Below are 21,848 nucleotides of genomic sequence, written 5' to 3'. Positions count from 1 at the left end.
ATTGGTTATTTAACACATTTCTTTAGTCTACAGATTACTTTGGTGTAGGGAACCAAGGGTTTTGAGAAAGATAACAGAGGGGTATGTAATTTATTCTGTAATCATAGGCTGGATCAATTTCAACAGAAGCCCAGCATTGAAGATAACTAAGTGTTATATTGTTTACTTTTGGGAGCTTTTTTTTTTTTTTTAATCTCAGCAGCTACCAAATTGAAAATCAATCTACTTAGTCATACATCACTACCTCACACCCAGCCTCTTTTTCCCCAAACAAGCCAAAATTAGAAAGTATGAAAGAAGTGCATCATTTCTGTGATGGGGTAGAGAAAAATGATCTCTTAGGGCTAAATGCAGCAGCAAAATTAAAAAGAAAGAAACATTTGTTGGCAGTGTTCTCATCCTTCACTTCATAGTATGTGGAATGTGAGAGCTAAAGGAATCTTAGGGGCTTTGGAATCTGCTACCCCCAACCCACAAGATCACAGAGAAGGAAATCAGGGCCTAGAGGGTTTAGGCATCTGTCTACTTTTCACCTCTTTTATGTAGCTATCTTCTACTCTTCCTCTTTTTCTTCAAGCTACTGTCCATCAAAATATATTTGTTCTAAGAAATGGCTTGAATTGTAGTCAGGCTAGGTCGTCAATACTGAAAACAGTGCTAAATTGGGACACCTTACAGGGAATGTGCAAGTTACCAGGGCTCAAGCCTAAGGTGAAAGGAATAAACGTTGAATAGAAGAATTTTAAATACCATGGAGGGCAGTTTTTGGTGCAGAGTTAGGGAGGCTGTCTTAGGTTGTTCCTAGAAAGCAGAACCTGAGATAAAAATTCCAGTTTTATTAGGAAATGCTCCCAAGAGAAGATTTTAGGAGAGTGGGGGATTGGACATGGAAGAGAAGGAGGGGTGCAAGTGTGCGATGTTGGGCAGAGTCAAGTAGAAAGTAACTTAGGCTCAGTCCCACAGAGGAGCTCAGGAAGAGTGTAGGTCATGCCTTAGAGATGTCCCAGCTAAGGGAGCAGAGGTATTTATCCTCGCACATCTGTCAGTTATTAGTTAAGAGCTGACTTCCTGTGGGATTGGGGTGGGGGTAGGTGGCAAGGTTCATTCTCTACCTCGAAATGGATTCCAGTAACCTAAGAGCAGCCTTCTAAAAAAAAGTCAGACAAAAGGGAAAGGGGATCTGGGCTGAGCCTTCACACACCCTCTTGCAGACACCTCCCTGATACTTTCAAATCATGCTAAGGATGCATCCTCTGGTTCATCTTTCTCCCAAAGCTCAGTAAGTAGAATCAATGATTGGGTATTAGCTTCCTTAGTCTTTGCAATTTTTATGCTAAATAAGAGTTGAGGAAATGAAGGTTTCAGCCACAAATTCAGATATTTGGTTGGCAGGTTTTCCTTTCTTCCTCTCTCTGGGAATATCAGTTTTCAGCAAGGAAACAGACTTAAAAAGATAGCATATATTCCAAGTAGCAATTGAAGGGGAAAATAGCAATGTGATAGATGTTCTAAGCCTTATATCCAATTACCAAGCACACCACATCATGGCTGTTATTTTCTCATGAGCGTGTAATCCATCTGTACAGACAGTCTCAGCAGGAGTTGTTGGTGTAGTCCAGACTCGACTTCATTGCCCAACTCTTAACTTTAAAAGGAAGAATGAAAAAAGGAAGGAGAATTATATGTTCATGTAGAGCAGAAGGCAGGTGGGGTGGGGAGGGAGAGAGGAAGAGAATGACAAATGTGGGCTCACCACCATGGCACCAACTTTGGAGTCTCAGTGAATGGGAGGAAGATGGGAGCAGCTGGTGTTTATTGAGCCTTCACTATGATCCAAGCTCTGTTCTAAGGGCTTCTAAATGAATTAACCCATTTAAACCTCACGATGATGCTGTGAGGAAACAGAGGAACTTGATGGAGGTCACACCACTCACTAGTAAGTGGCAGAGCTGGCATCTGAATCCAGGCCTGGCTGGCTCCTGAGTCAGATGGCACTGTCAACCCTGGGTGCTTGACTGGCTTTGGCATCTGCCTGTTATATATGAAATTCTTCCTCTTGAGCCTAAATTACATGAAATCCACTTTTATTCTCTGGATAGAGCTTAGGTTTTTCTTTTCAATTGATTTTTAAATATTTATGTAATGCATGAATACATGTAAAAATTTAAGTTAAAATATCACAGATAAAATGGAAGTCATGGTTTTCTTTGACCAACACCACTAAATTCCTGTTCTCTCCCTGTTACCCACCTCACTGGATCAATTTAGTATCATTTTAGATGTTTGAAAATACATTTAGATGCTTGTTATGTATTCTTTGAAAATATATGGTAGTGTTTTGTACTTTTTACTTTTTAAAAGAAAACACATTAAGGGACTTCCCTGGTGGTCCGGTGGGTAAGACACTGTGCTGCCAACGCAGGGGGCCCGGGTTCGATCCCTGGTCAGGGAACTAGATCCTGCATGCATGCTGCAACTCAGAGTCCGCATGCCACAACTAAGAAGCCCGCATGCCACAACTATGAAGTCCGCATGCTGCAACTAAAGATCCCGCATGCTGCAACTAAGACCTGGCACAGCCAAAATAAATAAATAAATTAATTAATTAATTAAAAAATAAATTAAAAAAACAATAAGATGCTATTAAAAAAAAAAGAAGACATTAATTGTATGATACCATAGTTCAGAGGTTGTCAAACTTTCTTAGTTTATGGCTCTTTCAGTATCTTAGTAATTATTTCATGGTGCCCTAGGTCAAAAGGATATTTAACAGTTCCAGCTAATAAGAGTTAGATCCAAACAACTTAGTAAGTATTTATGTCCTAACATAGCCATTATGGCCTTAGTAGCCATTTAAAACATTACACATGTGAAAATAGTATTTTCAGTTTATTCTTAACCATAATTACTTACTCACAGGCAGTATGTGCTTATTGGACACTCCATGGCTCTCAAATCCTGGGATCAGATCAGATGCTACCACACTCATTGCCTGTTCCACACCTATTTTTGCACGGTACTCGTTTTTAATCACAGCAACCACTGGAAACCCAACTTTGCAAAATGAATGACATCAAAAGAATTATAGTATGTTCTAATATTGGAACTGTGGACCTCCTTGAGCTCATAGTTTGCACGGTGTCCAGCAGATGTCTAGTATGGCTGCACTTCCCTGGGATGCTTCAATGCACAATTTGGGAACTAACTCTGGCCACAGTTATAAATTTTGCAGTTCACTTTTTTCATCCCAAACTGCGCCTTAGGGATTCAACCATGTTACACATAAAGATCTACCTCCTATAAAACACTGCTGCAGAATTACCCAGAATTTATTTACCCATTTTATTTACCCATTTTCCGGATTATGGCCATTAATGTTATTTCTAGTATTTTGTAATTTTATATAATATTACAGTGAAAATTCTTGTTCGTTCCTCTTTGTTCACATGGCCAAATTAGAGAATAAAGGAATTGCTAGGCCATAGGCCAGTCAGGTTTTTAAATTTTAGTGCATACTAATAAATTGAGCTCTTTGAAGAAATGATTTTCTGTAATCCCTTGAAACATGATTACTGCTGGCTTATTTTTCTTAGGACTCTATACCCTATGACTATCCCATTGGGGAAGAATAGCTGTCTTGGAAATGTATGTAGTGAGTGATTATATTGTAGACAAAGGTGATTGAGAGGCAAGGGCAGAATATGAATAGGCTGAGAGGAAGAGGAAGGTAGGAGCCGATCAGAAACTGCAGGGTGTATTTTGTAGGACAATGAGAAGGCCAGTTCATTTAAAGTAAATAATTTATGTAGGGCACAGATGGCAAATACCTTGCGGGCATGCCTTAAATGTTTCCTCCCCCTCAGTGGGAGACATACTCAATCCATCATGGCACAGCAGACATAACCAATCCATCACCGCACTCATTCTCCCTAAGCCTTCACAGTCTTGGAGTTTTCCTCGCAGCTCTGGGAGATTACCACCAACTAACAAGTGTGGGCACACAAAATGAAACTTAGACCTGTCATTCCTGGAGGCAGGGAGAAGGTGGGGAGGTAGGTTGAAGTTAGGCAGAGAAGGGCTAAGGAGTTTAAAGAATGCCAAACAAGGAGAATTTGGAAAACTTATTTATATTTCAGACTTTATTAGCAAAATGACTGGTGATCCTCCTTTGTGAAATAGTAGCAATAGTTATTGCTCTCAGGCTGCTGTTATTTGTTTTCATGCCTTAGTTCTAAATTATCCTATCTATTTATTTCTAGAAAAGTAATTTAATCACCAGAGGCCCCTCTTATTATTCTCTTCCATGTGTCCCATATATTGAAAGACGTGGTCTACCAATTAAACTGTACTTATTAAGTAACAACACAGCATCTGCAAACAAGCATTCGTTGAGTATTTTTCACGTGCCAGGCACTGCTTAAGCAACCTTACGTTTATTAACTTTTTATTAATTTTTAAAATCATCACAACAACCTTACAAGGTAGGTACTATTACTATTCCCACTTTATAGTTGTGAAATTGAGACAAAAATTAAACATTCTGCACAAGGTTATATAGCTAGTAAGTGGTATAATCAATATGCCTTTCTCACTGTTCAATTTTAACTGTGTAAAGTCCAAGCATAATTTCTGATTAGAAGGAGATAACCAAAAGTACAGTGGTACCAAGGGCCAAGAGGATGGGGGGAATGGGAGTTATTGGTTAATAGGTATAGAGTTTAAATATTACAAGATGAAAAGAGTTCTGGAGATGGATGGTGGTGATGGTAGCACACCGTTATGAATGTATTTAATATCACTGAACTATACACTTAAAAATGGTTAGAATGGTGAATTTTATGTTATGTATATTTTACCACAATAAAAAAATCAGGGGAAAAAAGGAGATAATCAGGGTTCCCAACATGAGTTGGTATAATTTTGGCCAGAAGCAAAGAAATTTGCTATATTAGTTTGCTTGCGCAACATGTCAAGGGTAAATGCATGGTTTCCTGGCAGATTCTTCATTTAGAAGAGTTAGATTTATTTTAAATAGCTAAAAGACCCCCATTCTTGTTTAAAGACTGCAAAGATCTGAAACCCAAGATTGGAAACTACTGATTGGACACTCAATTCTCCAGCTCCTGGGGAGGTAGGGAGTGTTCAGCAAGGAGAATAATGCATTTTAGAGTGAACTGATCTGTTGGGAGGCCACATGCCTGAGGTTAAGGGCCTGTGCTCTGGAATCCCACTGAACGCTGGCTTCACCATTTCTTCCCTTTGCCATTTCCTTGGCAAGTTCTTTAACATCCTGAGCCCCAGATTTCTCGTCTGTAAATAGGGTGGTAGTGATAGCTCATGGAAACTCTTGGAAAGTCTGGCACTTAGTGAGCACTCAACAATGCTAGCTCCTATTAAACTTTATGGCCATGCATTTACATCAAACAATAGGGATAATACAGAACCTTGAGGCTTACTGGATGCCACAAATGAGATAGAGTGAGGTGTAAGTGCGCAACTGATGGTAAGTTTCCTCCTCTTCTTTCCTCTCCAGTAATCAGCAGGGAGTGGGTGCCCCATAAGTGAGGGGTCCCTGACATCTGGATGGATACCCATTGGCACCCCTCTTATCATCTTTATAAACTTCTGGTGTATAAAGTGATGCTTCCTGACGTTCCTTAAGCAGCTTCAGGGGCATCATGGTTAGTGATATCAGAGGCTGCCCTGATCTCGGCATGTCAAAGTGACCTTCACTCATGGTGTGGAGAGAGCTAGGCGCTGGGGCCAGCATTGTGTCTGCTTCAGATACCTGTCAGTAACACGATTCTGAGCTATTCAGGACTTTGGGTTTCTTTGTTTTGTCTTGGGGCTGATTTTTCTTCTTGATGACCTCAGGCCTCTGAAATAAGATATTTAAAATAATTTGTTCCTCCCTACTGTGAAGGAAGAATTGCCTCTGTGTGTGACAGAGCTAATGCTGGCTTGGCCCACTGTTAACCTGAAAGGATGCTGCTGGACTGTGGCTCTTAGAGGTCACGGATGTCAAAGTCTTTAGCCATCTGTGGTTTGCCCAGAGCAGTGGAGCTCAAAGAATCACCTAGGAGCCAACTAGAGCCACTGGAACATCCAATTTAAGTGCATGTTTTCTCCCTTGTCCTTCTCTCCTAGCAACTGTATGACTCAAATACTACTTAGAAAGTATTAATTCTCTGTAATTTATACCCTTGCCTGTGGTGTTATTATTGCCAATTGTTCATGTTGATCTTTAGAGGGTGGAACCCTGAGGAATATCTATGGGGAACTGAGGCTGTACTTTGGAAAAAGAATATCTTTATTTAATTCGTTTTAGTTATTAAGTATGCATCACATGGTCCAGCCGTTTGACCCACAATCTCTCTCTTCTTTTCTCCCCAGCACTGGCTTGAACCTAACAAGTCCATCTCCAAGCAAATGAAATGTAAGTGTCAATCTGCGGGTTCACTTTTGCTATGAAATGTCCAAAGACAGACTCTATTTCTTTACAAAGTTTCTCCTGCCAGGGAAGAAATGGATGGAGTTGAAGATCTGGGGGTTGGGGGCTTCTACCTCCCAGGGAGAGCTGTGTAACTTCTCTCTTATTTGTTGGCCTCGGTCCTCCCTGCAGTCACTATTCCTATAGCTGCCTGTGTCTCTCACCCTCCCCACCATCTTACCCTCGTATTTCATATTCGAACAGGGGTATTGGTGCCTGGTTCCCTTTGATTGTTGGGGTTGCTAGTAAATGGTTCAGGGTGGGAGGTCAGTCTTGGGGGGGCAATGAGAGAGGCAGGTGTATTTTGAAACTATGATCTTGCTGCTAACTTTACTGAAGATTGTAGTATTCTTTTCCACCCCTCAACCTCCCCAATATATTTTTCTGGGTAATAGTTTTCAAGCTCTGGTGTTCTGAACTGCCTTTTTTCCCCCCTGATGAGCTCTTGGAAGAGTCGGCTAGGGAAACATCTCTCTAGAATATAGAATATCTGGTCATCCACCTGGGGCATTGTGAAGAGGGTGTTGACTGATGGTCCTCGGTGGCATGATGTTTTGTCCTAGTCACCCGTGCCAGGCTGTAGTCAACCTGTTTTTATTTATGGTTTAGGGGAGAGCTTCTGAAATGCACCTCAGAAATTCATTGCCTGCCCTGAAATCCATTTATCCCTTCATGTCAACGTTCCCAGGGCTCTGAAATATAGGTGATAAATCAGTTTCTCATCAGAGATCAGGTTAGCGCATATTATGTCACTTGTCATCATTCAAGGGATTCTTTTCCTTTTCAAATATGAAGAAATTATTTGGGGCAAGGTTTTTAAGTGGGAGAAGGAAGAAACTGAACATGGCTGGCAAACTAGTAACCAACATATCTTTTCCTTAACTCTTTTCTTTTTCCCTCCCTCCCTCTCCCTTTTTCTCTCTTTGTCCTCCCTCATACCTCTCTCTGTCTGTCCCTTCCCATTCTTCTCCCATCTCTCAAGAGCTAACTGGCCAATGCAGGACACACAGCCAGCCGGGTTGTTCAGGCTAACACCCAGGGCTGCTGTGGGCGATGGGTGCTGCAGAGAGAGGGCAGGAAAGATGTGTGAGGTGCAAACAGCGGCAGCAGTGCACATGCAGAGTTCAGAGAGGTCAGGCTCTTGGGGTGAAGCTGGAATAGAGTTGGGACAAACATCCCAGAAGAAGTAGCAGATCAGAATTATCAGGAAGCTTTGTATAGAATGATATGCAGGATAATGAGAATGAACTAACTTGTCTGCGGAAAAAAATAGCTCATGCCTGGCTTTTATCCCTTAACTACAAAGTTTTGATATTTTTGTTAATATATTTTAAAATATTTAGATAATTTTCCAGTACACTTATTTATAGTAAATAGTTCTTTGACTTTTGTTCTTAAATGTCATGAAATATTTTCCTTAGGACACACATTTTTGAAATATAACTTGTCTCTAAAGTAAGATGTATTTCAACACTTAATAGAAGAGAAAATTTTAAATTTGTGAAGAATTTTCTGCTTAAGAGCTTTGTGTCTACACATACTAAATCTGAACAACCAACTTAAGATATATAATGTTTTGGGAAATGTGGTTTCAAGATTGATGTATGACTATTGGCCAGTTTCAATCTAATGACAAATAGAATCTGAATCTGGAAAAAAGAATTGTGTAAAATTCAATTTCTAAACCAGACACGGTGACTCACTGATTCTAGGAACCAGCAAGGGTCCTACCTGTCACCTAGTCCTCTGTTGTATTGTTAAGAACATTAGTGATCAAAAAATTATGTAATTTTTCTCAAGATCACAAACCTCATTTTGTTGTTGTTCTTGATGTCTTTTAGTATCAAGAATTTCTTGTGTTCTTGTACATATGTCCTGGAAATATTCACTATAATGAAATTAGAAAAAATTTAAGCTAGGGCTTATAAACTGTTAACCCAGAAAAACTGGGTCCAACCCTTGGGACTCATCTATGAGGTTATCAACAGCATCTGGTTGCAGAACCCCAGGCAGCTTCCTCTTTGGTTGTGGGTATGCTGTTTATATTCTGACTGCCTTTGAGTAGGCAGTGAGACCGTAATTCCTTGGAGGAAGAGTTTCCTCCATTCCCATCTCACTCACCAGTGATGACCAACTTTCACATCCTTTGCCCTGACCCCATTAAGATCCCTCTGACTATGGACGTTCCCAGGGTTGGCAGAAGGCCAGCTATCCTGATTAATAAACTTTGTACAAAGCCATTATTATGTCTTATTAACATTTTTGAAAATAGTTTTTTAATAGTATCATGTTTGTGGTTTTTCTAGCAGTTCAGAAAAGTTTAAACTGTTTCCTTTCTCCTCCTGCTTATATCTCCATGCTTACTCCAAAAAGATAACTATTTTTAACAGTATTTTATATATCCTTCTGGGAATTTTTATGTATGTATAAGCTCCCCCAACATATATAAGGCCTTTCCTAAACAGAAATGAGATCAGTCGCTATAGATTATTCTTCACCTTGTTATTTTTCTTAATAATTTTGGAGACTTTTTTTCAAAATCAGTGATTGATGATTAGCTTCATTTTTGAAATGGTTTTCTGATAGTTAATTGTATGCATCTATGTAATTTACTTATTAATGAACATCCACATTGTTTATAGTCTCTTCCTATTACAAATTATGCTGTCATAAACATGCTTATATGTACATTCTTGATCTTGTACATCTGTCCTAGAAATTCCTAGAAGTTGAGTTGTTGGATCAAAAAGTATACACATTTTATATTTCCTTAGAGATAAATATCCATCCAAAGATCTTACAGTAATTTACTCCACTAATATTACATGAGAGACCTTGTTTCCCCCGAATCTTGTTGAAGATAGGTATAATCAAACTTGTTTTTATGATGACCTCATGTTTATTAAGGAAGAGAAACATGTAATTGAAAAACTAATTAACTGGGCAGTTATTAACTATCAATTTTAAAACTGAGAAGCTTCTTAAACCAGTCTTATTTCTCCTCTGACCTTAGAGTTACTTTCAATTTTATTTTTTAAATGAACATATGGTAAAATTGCCTTTATTTTGTTCTATAGTGCTATGAATTTTTAGCACACAGGTAGATTTGTGTCCGCCACAGTCAGGATACAGAACACATCACTCTAAAAACCTGTCTTGTGCTGACCCTGTGTCGTCACACCCACCTCCCCTAACAACTGACAACCACTTATCTGTTCTCTGTCAATATAGTTTGTATCTTTTGAGAGTGTCATATAAATTGAGCCATACAGCTTGTAATCTTTTGAAACTGGTTTCTTTCACTCAGCATTAATAACTCTGAGATTCATCCAAGTTCTTATGTTTCAATACATGATACAGAAAATTAATGAGAATAGTTGGTCTTTGAAAAGGTCAAGAAAGTTGATAAACCTCTAGCAAGACTGATGAAGAAAAAGACAGAAGACACAAACTACCAATATCAGGAGCAAAAGAGGATACGTCACTACAGACCCCAAAAAACAACTCTAGGTGTGAAGTTCGACAGCTTAGATGAAATGGACCAATTCCAAAAAAACCACAAATTACCAAAACTCACCCAATAAGAAATACATAACGTGAGTAGTTTTACAATTATTTAAGATGCTAGGTTTAAAATCTTCCAGAAAGGAAATCTTCCGCCTACTTGCTGCCATTGCTGTTGCTGCCAGAACCCCTTTTCTTGCTCTTCAGGCCTTAACTAGGAGCTTCTAAGTCTGTGCTGATGCCCAGGTATCTCTGAGTTCTGTCCAGGGGACACAAAGGGGAAAATGTGGTGAACTCAACACTGGTTCACTGATTCTTTGAATGCTTTGTTTCCAATCTGCCTGCTACTGTTTACTTTCCAGAGACCTTAAATGGCTGCTGCACATATTCTGTCCAGGTTTTATAGCTGCATTCAAGGCGAGAGACAGGGTGGGGTGCAATTAGTCCATCCTGCCCGGAACTGAAACTTTAAAGTCAACTTTTAATAATTCCTCGTCTACTGGGTAAAAATGCAGATAGGCTACATAATTTACTTGGGAAACATTGAGGGAATATCTTTCTCATTTCTGTGTTCCATCACTGTATATCCCTAAGTACAAATGTGGACTGAGCTGGTGATTTGTTTTTCTTTCAAAAGTACTCAGGTAATAGACTGCCTGCAAACAAAGTGTCAAATGAAATGCATATATTTTTTTAACATCTTTTTTGGAGTATAATTGCTTTACAATGGTGTGTTAGTTTCTGCTTTATAACAAGGTGAATCAGCTATACATATACTTATATCCCCATATCTCCTCCCTGTTTCATCTCCCTCCCACCCTCCCTACCCCACCCCTCTAGGTGGTCACAAAGCACCGAGCTGATCTCCCTGTGCTATGCAGCTGCTTCCCACTAGCTATCTATTTTACATTTGGTAGTGTATATATGTCCATGCCCCTCTCTCACTTCGTCCCAGCTTACCCGTCCCCGTCCCTGTGTCCTCAAGTCCATTCTCTATGTCTGCGTCTTTATTCCTGTCCTGCCCCTAGGTTCTTCAGAACCTTTTTTTTTTTTTTTTAGATTCCATATGTATGTGTTAGCATATGGTATTTGTTTTTCTCTTTCTGACTTACTTCACTCTGTATGACAGACTCTGGGTCCATCCACCTCACTACAAATAACTCAATTTTGTTTCTTTTTATGGCTGAGTAATATTCCATTGTATATGTGTGCCACATCTTCTTTATCCATTCATCTGTCGATGGGCACTTAGGTTGCTTCCATGCCCTGGCTATTGTAAATAGAGCTGCAGTGATGAAGTGCATATTTTGAATGTTTGGTTTTCAGAGTCCTAGCTTTCCATGCAGGAATGTTGCTATGTAATACATACTGACTCTTCTCACTTCAAACCTATAGCTTTTTTAGCCTTGTCCCCATGACCGTGGAATGTAGCCCAATGTGTATACATGCAGAGACACACATTAAGAGGACAAAAATTACATGTCCTATAGGATCTATGTAACCACACAAATTATACTAGCATGTAAAGGTTTTAAAAAGTTATACACTATGATTCAGAGGTATGGAAATGTAACATTATTTCCCCATGACTGAATTCCACTTGCTGTGAGCCCCTATCTCCTCTGGGGATGAAAAGTTAATCTTGCCACTTCAGGGTAATTCAGCATCTGCCTGTTTAGTATTTGATCTCTTTCAGCAAATTACTCAGTGAATTCATAATTTAAACATAGTCACTTGAAAGTGCATACCCTATGTTGGAGTATTTCTTTTCCTCCTTCCCCAAAATGGCATCATGAGGCAGGGGAAGCTTACTTACCATCCACCATGGCCACAAGGGTGACATCTCTCTCATGCACAATCCTGAGTCCTGAAGGACTCGTGTGTCTCATGTGATTTGGCCTCTGGTTGCTGGCATCTTTCCCTACTGCGTCCTCTCTGGACGTAATTGGTCCCACTTGGCCTTTGTGCGCTGGCATGTGCTGCTAAGACCTGTGGCTCCTGCCATGGTCTTGACCTTCAAGGCTATAAACTCTGCCCTCTTGTGGTCCCCACTCCATGTCTCTTTCACTGGTTGCATCTCAGCACTTCTGTATTCACCACTGGGACAGGTAGAAACTGCTTAGCCTCTTCCATGCCATGCTTCAGCCTCAGGGAAACTCGGTACATTATCTAGAGGCTCACCCTCTGCTTGAACACACCGTGCTGCCATTTCTTCAGTGTGCTCCAAAGTTCCAGACAGAACACTTCCCCTAAACTCTGGGGTTTCCTTGTCTTGCCTCCACACCTCACTCTGTTCAGCCAAGCCTAGTGTGCTGAGGGGTGCTGAATTCCTTCTCATAGCTCCAGAAAGCATCTTAGCCTTGGTTATGTCCTCTCTGGATCTCTCCAAGCTCTCCACCTGCCACCCCTTCCCCACAATTAATATGGCTTTTGCCCTTGGATATAAGATTGATGTCCTAATGCAATAGCTTTTTTATACACAAGCTACTGCTGTTTCTCAAATGTAATGAAAAAGAAGTGCTATTATTTACAATAGCACTAACAAGTAAAAACATACGTTTCTTATAAATAAATGTGCAAGATCTATATAAATAAAACTATGAAATTTTACTGTGGAGTTACTGTAGAGTAGATAAACAGCTCAATAAATGGAGACTTCTCATGTTTCTGGTTAATATTAATGAAATCAATTTGTCACAAATTAATATAGACATTCAATAATGTTTCAAATCACAATTTCAGTGAGGTTCTCTATGGCATTTAACAAGCCGATTCTAAGGCTCATTTGCAAAATAAAATGCTCAAAAGTAGCCAATAAATATGCAAAAAAGAACAATGAACAATGATGGGGTTTTTGTTCTATTAGCAAATCAAGACCTATGAGCTATAGTAATTACAAAAGGCCTCATGATAGACTCACATAGTAATTAAGATAAAGTCAGGAACAGGAAAAGAATCAGTAGAACAGAAAGAACAATCCCATTATTTATGGAAATATGGGTTATAAGAAAGATTGCATTTCATATTAGAGACAGAAAGATTCAAGGTATAATTTTGGGGTTGCTGTTTTTTTTTTTGGGGGGGGTTGCCTTTTCACTTGGGGAAAAAAGACTAAAGCCATACTTCACATCATACTTCACATCATGGGATTAATAACAAATGAATTCAAAAGCCCAATATATTTAACAACTTATAGAAGTTTAGATAAAAATTTAGGAGTATTTATTTTTATTTTGCAGTAGTACGTTTATTTTTTGGCCTTATTAGAGGATTATACAATAAGCAAGATATTTGCTATTAATCTGTTAAAATAGAGAAGTATAATTTTTTAAATTGTGATATTTCAATTGCTGAGCATCAAAGCTGATCTTGTGCTCAATGGAAAAAATGTAGAATGGAAGTTATCATTTTGTCTCAATATGCTTAACTTTATGTTTATTCATTAATGAGCTATATACATTATGATAAAAATGCTAGGTTAAAAATACTAAATAATACTTACAGAATGAAAATTGAATGAGCATAGTCAATTCTGTATTCTTGTTTTTTTTTTATAAAAGATGATTCAGAGTATAGTTCAGCCAACATATTCATTCATTCAACAGAAATTTTTTATAACCTTTTGATCCATTCAGCCATTTCTCCCATCCCCCACCTTTAGCAATCACCAATCAGTTCTCTATCTATTCTGTATGTTTTTGTTTTTGGTTTTGGGTTTTTTTTAGATTCCACATTTAAGAGAGATCGTGTGTCTTTCTCTGATTTATTTCACTTAACATAATGGACCTTGAGGTCCTTCCATGTTGTCACAAGTGACAAGATTTCATTCTTTTTAATGGCCAAATAACATTCCATTGGCAAGAGTTCATTCTTTTTTAATGGCCAAATAATATTCCATTCTGTATATATATACACCACACTTTCTTTATCCATGCATCCATTGATGAACACTTAGGTTGTTTCCATATCTTGGCAATTGTGAATAGTGTTTCAGTGAACATGGGGGTGCATATATCTTTTTGAGCTAGTGTTTTTGTTTTTTTTGGATATATACCCAGAAGTGGAATTGCTGGATCATATGGTAGTTCTAGTTTTAATTTTTTGAGGAATCTCCATACTGTTTTCCATAGTGGCTGCATCAGTTAACATTCTCACCAGCAGTGCATAAGGGTTCCCTTTTCTCCACATCCTTGGCAACACTTTCTATTTCTTGTCTTTTTGATAATAGTCATTCTAACAAGTGTGAGGTGATATCTCATTGTGGTTTTGATTTGCATTTCCCTGATGATTAGTGATGTTGAGCATCTTTTCACGTGCCTGTTGACCATCTATATGTCTTCATTGGAAAAATGTCTGTTCAGATATTCTGCCCATTTTTAAGTGGATTGTTTGGTTTTGTGCTATTGAGTTGTATGAATTTGTTATATATTTTGGGTATTAACCCCCGAGATATATGCTTTTCAAATATTTTCTCTCATTAAGTAGGTTGCCTATTTATTTTGTTGATGGTTTACTTTGCTGTACAGAATCTTTTTAGTTTGATATAGTCCCATTTGTTTGTTTTTGCTTTTGTTCCTTTTACTTTTGGTGTCAGATTCAAAAATTATTACCAAGACTTATATCAAAGAGCTTACATCCTATGCTTTCTTCTAGGAGTTTTATGGTTCTATATTCAAGTCTTTAATCAATTTTGAGTCGATTTTTGTGTGAGGTGTAAAATAGTGGTCCAGTTTCATTGTTTTGCATGTGGCAAGAGAATTCCCAACAACATTTGTTGAAGAGACTAACACCATTTATTGAAGAGACTGTCATTTCCCCATTGTATATGTTTGGATCCTTTGTCATAAATTAATTGACCATATATGGGTGGATTTATTTCTGGGCTCTCTCTTCTGTTCCATTGATCTATGTGTCTGTTTTTATGCCAATACCATATTGTTTTAATTATTATAGCTTTGTAATAGAGTTTTAAATCAGGGAGCATGATGCCTCCAGCTTTGTTCTTCTTTCTCAAGATTTTTTTGGCTATTTGGGGTCTGTTGTGGCACCATACAAATTTTAGGATTAAACATTTTCTATGAAAAACGCCACTGGAATTTTGATAGGGATTTTATTGAATCTGTAGATTGCTTTGGGTAATATGGACATTTTAATAATATTAATTTTTCCAATCCATGAGCATGGAATATCTTTCCATTTATTTGTATCACCTTCAGTTTCTTTCCTTAACGTCATGTAGTTTACAGTATACAAGTCTTTCACCTCCTTGGTTAAATTTATTCCTAGGTATTTTATTCTTTTTGATGCAATTGTAAATGGGATTGTTTTCTTAATATCTATGTCTGATAGTTTGTTATTAGTGTATAGAAACACAGCAGCTTTTCACTGTTGAGTATGTTAGCTGTGGCTTGTCATAAATGGCCTTTATTATGTTGAAGTACATTCTCTCTATACCCACTTTGTTGAGAGTTTTTATTATAAATGGATGGTGAATTTTGTCAGATCCTTTTTGTGCATCTATTGAGATGATCATATTATTTTTATCTTTTATTTTGTTAATGTGGTGTATCACATCAGAAGTATTTTTTATAATTATGGAGTCAAACAGGGTTTCCTAAGGAAAACATCAAACCCAGAAGTAACAAAGCAAAATGCTAATAAATTTGTACAAAATTTAAATGTTTGTACTAGAATATCTGGTTCACTGCACAGAGTAGATTCTCAGTAAATATTTGTTTGATGAATGAGTATAAAAATGAATTATAAACAAATTAAAATACAGGCAAAATAATGGGAAGAACATTTGTCAAATATATAAAAAGTAGTAATATGCAAAATATATAAAGTACGATGCTACAAACCCAAAGATAAACAACTCAATAGAAAAATGTAAAAAAAAACACGTAGAAGGAATAAAAATAAATGGCCAATAAACTCATAAACAGATGCTCAACATCATTAGTAACAAGAAAAATGCAAATTAAAACAAGATATTTTTGTTTATTATTCTGAGAAAATTCTAAATATTGATAATATCCAGTTGCTGTGGAGGAGGGTAACACTTCTGGTGGGAATGCATAAACTGGTAAAGCCATTTGGGAGGGAAATTTGGCCGTATCTTTCAAGATTAAAAATGCCTATCTCTTTTGATCCAACGTCACTTCTGTGAATCTGTTGAAAGCAAAATTGATTCTGTAACAGGTATATGTGCAAGGATGTCCACTGCAGTATTGCTTATAACACTGAGAATTGGAAGCAGTAAAAAGCCTAGAAACTTTGGCAAGGCTAAATAAATTATGTGGAGTACATGTAGTCATTTAAAGGAATGAAACAGACATATATTATTGACATCAAAATATTTATTAGATGTATAGTAGAGTTTAAAAAGCAAGTAAAATTCCACATATAAAATGATCCATTTATATGAAAATAAAAAGGTTATTTTATATGAATATGTAAGTGCATGGAAGAAGGACTAAAAAGATATATACTGACTGTGGTTCCACTGGGGGAGAGAATGAGGTAGAGAGAAGTGAGGTCCTCATGTTTTATTACATATAGTTATATTTTACTCGGATCTCTTACAGTGAGAATATATTCATGTATCACTAGGTAATAAAAAAGAGAAAATAAAAGAAGAGGAAGCTTTATGCAAAAGTCAAGAAAGGAATAAAGATAGAGAGGAAGAAAAGGAATCAAAGTGCATTAAGCATGTACAATAGAAATAGAGACCTAGATGAAAGAAAGCCCATTTAGTCTTCTAAAGAGGCTCTCTGCTTAATCCTGGCTGGTGCCTGATTAGCCCACCAGAGTAGTTAAGATCTTATTCTTGCTCTATTTATCAGGTACTATGCTGCTGCCAGGCTCTGTGAAGGGACAGGGGTTCTTGGAAATGGCTTCCGCATGCAAATCAAGGTGGAGAAGACCCCCATCCTCTGTGTAACACATGGATTTGATTCAGCCATAAGAGCAATCTTGAGTCAAGTTGCTGGCTAATGTCTTTTGTGCTCCCTCCCCTAAGTTACAGTGGTCTTTCATGGAAGCCTGAGACGGCATGTAATTTGTGTCTCTGGTAATATTTATGAAACTTCATGTTTATGTAGCATTCCTTAGCTTTTCCGTAGTCCTGGGGGCTAACCTAATGAATAGGTCCCTAGCTGCTGAATGATTTTGTCAATAGGGAGCATATACTCCTCTGTAGCATAGGCAGAGAATACCAGGAGCATAGACTTTGCTCTGGTGTCAGGAACAGGAGAACAGCCACAGGTCCATACCCATTCATGCGGACAGTTGATGCCTGACTCCCAATTCTGTTCTTCCAATTATTCCCTGTGCTGAGTATTATTAGTTCCGAAGGCTGCCGTAACAAACTACCATACACTGGCTGGCTTAAAACAATAGAAATTTATTCTCCCACAGTTCTGGAGGCTTAGAAGTCGAAATCAAGATGTCAACAGGGCCATGCTCCCTCTGAAGGCTCTTCTAGCTCTTGCTGGTTGCTGGCCAGCCTTGGCATTCCTTCCTCAGCTTGTAGCTGCATCACCCCCGTGTCTGCCTCCACCTTCACATTGCCTTCTCCCTGTGTTTCTCTGTGTCTGTGTCCAAGTTTCCCTCTCCTTTCTCTTATAAAGGTATCAGTCATTGGATTTAGGGCTCACCCTAATGCAGTATGACCTCATCTTAATTAATTACATCTTCAAAGACCCTGTTTCCAAATAGTGTCACATTCGGAGATTTCAGGTGGATATGAAATGTGGGGGGACACTACCCAGCTCACTGCACCGAGCACCCCAATTTAGATTTCCCACACCCTTCAGCATTCTTATTTACTCTTTGGGTGACCTTCATGCTTTTGTTTTGTGGCTCATTTTTCCTCCTTTGTGTATGTGTTCTTCTTTGCTGAACTTGACCATATGCTTCTGACAGTAAAGCTTCATACATTTTACTTCTCCAAACACCCATAGTCTCAGTAACCCCATCTCTAGACCTGTTGGGGCAGCCTGTCCCATTGCCCTCATGTGTATATACATGCTCATCTAATCAGTTCCCCAGTATTTAGTTTGGAAGATTTCTTTACTTGGTCCATGGCTTACTACAAGGCTAGGCATGTGATCAGTTCATAATAAATGCTTGTTGACTAGAATCAAAATACTTCTTTTAGGGAGCAGGCAGAAGAATTTAAACTGCTGTGTTCTTTAAAACAAAGCAAAACACACACATCTGAACAAAACGCATTGCATAATCAAGTACGTGACACTAAGTTCCCAGTCGCTGTGGATTAGTCTTGGCTGGTTTTGCTCTTTCCAGTTTTCTTCTTTCCAATGCTTCTTTCCAGCTTTGGGAGCAGGTTTCTTTTATTCTAGTCACAGCTCAGTAGGGTTGGCCAACTTTTTCTTTTTCTCCCAGGTTCAACTATTTCATCCAAAATTTCCATTTTTGATCCTTCTTTCAAAAAGTCCGTGCAGTTTGGGCCTATAAATAATTTCCACATTGTGCTCTTTCTTTATTTTCCAACATGGATAGAAATAATGATAACAAAAGTAATGACAAAAACCCTTAATTTTATAATGTGCAATTCTAAGTGATGTGTACATTTAATAAGCCACAGATTTAATTTTCCAACATGGATAGAAATAATGATAACAAAAGTAATGACAAAAACCCTTAATTTTATAATGTGCAATTCTAAGTGATGTGTACATTTAATAAGCCACAGATTTCTAATTTTTAACCTTATCCTTATGGTGTGGTTGGTGGTGACACTGATGTCATTTTGATTGGGTACAATGGTGGGCTTCAGGGAGGACCCAGCACTCCTTGTGGGAAGGAGGGAATGTGGCAGGAGTGGTGGAAAAAGCAGAGGAAAAGGAGCATCCTCCAGCAGAAGCCCTTATGTCACCGGGGAGATACTTTCAGGGCTTCCTTCTTCCTTCAAGAGTGCCCATGTTGTTTCATAACGGGCCACATGATTCAAAACTACAAGTGTGTTGGCAGCATAAAAGTCTGAATGATAACCATGATGGGCCAAGAGATTCCATGCTTGGTATGTCAGTACTAGAGGTGGTTCAAATGCGGGTCAACCAGGTTAGGAAAGCTCTATTCATATCCGTTTCCCTTTGATTGGAAATACTTTATAATGCTTCATTTTTAGATGCAGTTTTGTAGTAAAAATATCTCAGTACTAAGTTACATAAGTAATTGCATTTGGCTGTTATAATTATTATTACTAGTTGATTTATGCCAACCAGCATAACTCCTGAGGGGCCAGTTAGTTACACAACATCTGTAGCAAGCAGGCACCTGGATCTCTTGCCTTAAGTTTCATGTACTTTTGCTAACTTTTTTTTGGCTGAAATTCTCAGGTCACTGCACCCTAGTCCCAGGCAGCAAAGCTCTTCTTTAGAAGCAGAACTGCCAAATATCTCTTCATATGTGCACCTATTTCATGTGTATTCCATCCCCACTCCTTCCTGAAAAATGACAGTCCCCCTCTCACCCTTTGAACCAAGATATAGGACTTAGGTCAAGTTGAAGGGCTCTACCTCATCCACGTTGGTTTCTTCTTCAACCTCTAGAGTAGTAATAACTCCTATGGGTTTAGTGTGAAGGTCTCAGGCAGCCTGCCGAGTGCTCAACATTATTAACTCGTGCCATTCTCATAGTGGTCTCTGTAACAGGGCCCCTGGGTCAGACCCAACCTGCTCTCTGGTTTTGTATGGCCACAGGCTGGGAATAGGTTCCATATTTTTAAATGGTTGGAAGAAAAAAAGAAAAGATGATATTTTGTGCCATATGAGGGGTACATGAAATTCAGATTTCCGTGTTTTATTGGAACACATCATGCCATTTGTTTACATCTTGTCTGAGGTTGCTTTCATGCTACAGCAACTGAGGGGAGTAGTTGAGATAGCGACCTTGAGGCCTGCAAAGTGAAAAATATTTACTGTCTAACCCCTTATAGAGAAATTTTGCAGATCCCTACTTTAGGTGGCTGGTTGCATTATTATCCCCATCTTACAGATGAAGAAATGTAAGCTGAGAGTTTTAAGTTTGTCTGTAGCCATTTGTCCAAATGGTGAACTTGAGATTAAACGTGTTGGATATCAAAGTCCCTGTTGGAGCTTCTCTTGAGTAGCATAGGCAGTCGGAGAATTCCAAGAACAAGTATTTGTGAGACAGCTTCTCAGCACTCCAGTATCCTCTAACAGAGTTCTTAGAGTGTGACTTCATTCTATGCACGTGTGTGTGTATGTGGGCATGCCTGTGTGTATGATTAAGGCATAAGAGAGAGCTATAACAGGAGGAGGATGAATTAAATAAATTTTTTTAAAAATCCCTGCTTTAGAAGTAGAGGAGATGCGGTACCAGTAACATCTTGGAGGCTGCTGCTTGTCATTTCAGTAAAAGAGGGATGGAGGGATTATCCCTGCTGTTGATGATGATAGTTAACAATTGTTGCTGAATGATAATAATCACTTTCAACTAGAAGAGAGCAGTCGTTAAGAGAGCAGTTCTCTGTGGCTGGCTTATTTGATCATATCCCAAGAGTTATAGCTCGGTAAATGAGTGAGTGAGTAATGCTTTGCCCTTTTGGCGCTGTGTCGTTTTGCACATGCGCAGAAAGAGTGTGTGCTCCTGAGCTGTTTCATCACGGAGCGCCGCTCATCAGCATCCCTGTGAGTGCTGCTGCCGAACGGAGAGGTGGGGTGTGGTCCTCAGCTCTCATTCTAAAAGCCCTGGAAGGAGCTGGGAGGGACAGTGTTCATTTGGTTGGGAAAAAAAAGTGTCAGTTGTTCTGAACAGGCCAGGAACCCCTGACGCCTAGTTGGAGTCCTTTGGAATGTAAGCCTCTTATTTGTGGGGTGTTAGGGGTCCTTTCTGCAACCAAACCCTCTGAAATAGTTCTCCAGAGTCTGAAAGAGTCTGACAATTGGTCACATTTTTTTTTTTTCCCAATAGAGTCCCAGAGGAGGGAGTCGTAAGAGAGACATATTCCAGGTGTGGGTATTGCCCTAACATCTGCCTGCCAGAGCCACGGGCTCTATGCCTTAACTACTGTTTGAAGGAGTTTGTGAAAGTTTTTCATAGCTGTCAACCAGAATGTGTATGAGAAAGATCGTGAGTTTATGTGTATATTCCCAAAGTTATGTTTTTTGTTTTTCTATTGTTCTTTACGGTGATTGGAGGAAGACCACTGCATTTTAAGGAAAGCTGCTAAGGGATGTTTCACTAGAAAAAAAAAACAAACAAAAAAATGCAATTTGTTTTTACAAACGTTTGAGGATGGTTTTTGGTTAAAAATAGAAAGTCATTTTTTTCATTTTCACCAGGGAGCCTGCTCACCTAATCGTTTCCTATCCCCATCCCCATTTCTGGGCAAGGTTTCAAAGTGGAGATGAGAAAGTCTGTCTCTGCTTTATAAATGGCTATTCCTCTCCCCGTGTTCTCAATGTTAACAAACCACCCAAATGATAATACCCTGAGATCTGCTGATGCAAAAAGGGACCCCTAAGCTGCCCTGTGGTGACACTTGGCCTCCCCAGCCCTCGTCTGGCAGGTGACAGAGGACTGTGAGAGAGGACCCCTGCCGTTTTCAGTGCAAATACATGCTCCTGGCATTTTAAAGTGGATTTTTGCATTTTTTCCCTTCTCTGCTCCTCGGCGGTGTTCTCATTGTTAGCACTTACATGGCTGAGTAAATGCTTTTCAGCTGTTGACTTAAGTACAATTCAGTCTTCTCCATCTCTTCCCTCCCATTTCCAACCTCCCCTTTCCTTCTCTTCTTCTAGTAGGAGTGTTTACCTAAATGTGAGCTTTTGTTTGTCGGGATATTGTGCCATGTGCATGTACCAAG

At 38.9% G+C, this 21,848-nt stretch overlaps 1 protein-coding gene across 3 annotated transcripts in view; it reads left to right on the top strand.

Annotated features, from left to right (window-relative positions):
- FRMD3 (FERM domain containing 3) overlaps window positions 1–21,848 on the top strand; it is a 379,109-nt gene that overhangs the window by 245,726 nt on the left and 111,535 nt on the right. For all 3 annotated transcript variants that reach the window (XM_061200526.1, XM_061200527.1, XM_061200525.1), the window contains one exon: window positions 6,394–6,436. In XM_061200526.1, coding sequence (XP_061056509.1) covers window positions 6,394–6,436 — 43 coding nt within the window. The remainder of the gene's footprint in view (window positions 1–6,393; window positions 6,437–21,848) is intronic.

The sequence above is a fragment of the Eubalaena glacialis genome, chromosome 9, assembly GCF_028564815.1.
Source record: "Eubalaena glacialis isolate mEubGla1 chromosome 9, mEubGla1.1.hap2.+ XY, whole genome shotgun sequence".
Taxonomy (NCBI): domain Eukaryota; kingdom Metazoa; phylum Chordata; class Mammalia; order Artiodactyla; family Balaenidae; genus Eubalaena; species Eubalaena glacialis.
Note: the sequence above shows the minus strand (reverse complement) of the source record. Positions and strands in the feature narration are given on the sequence as shown.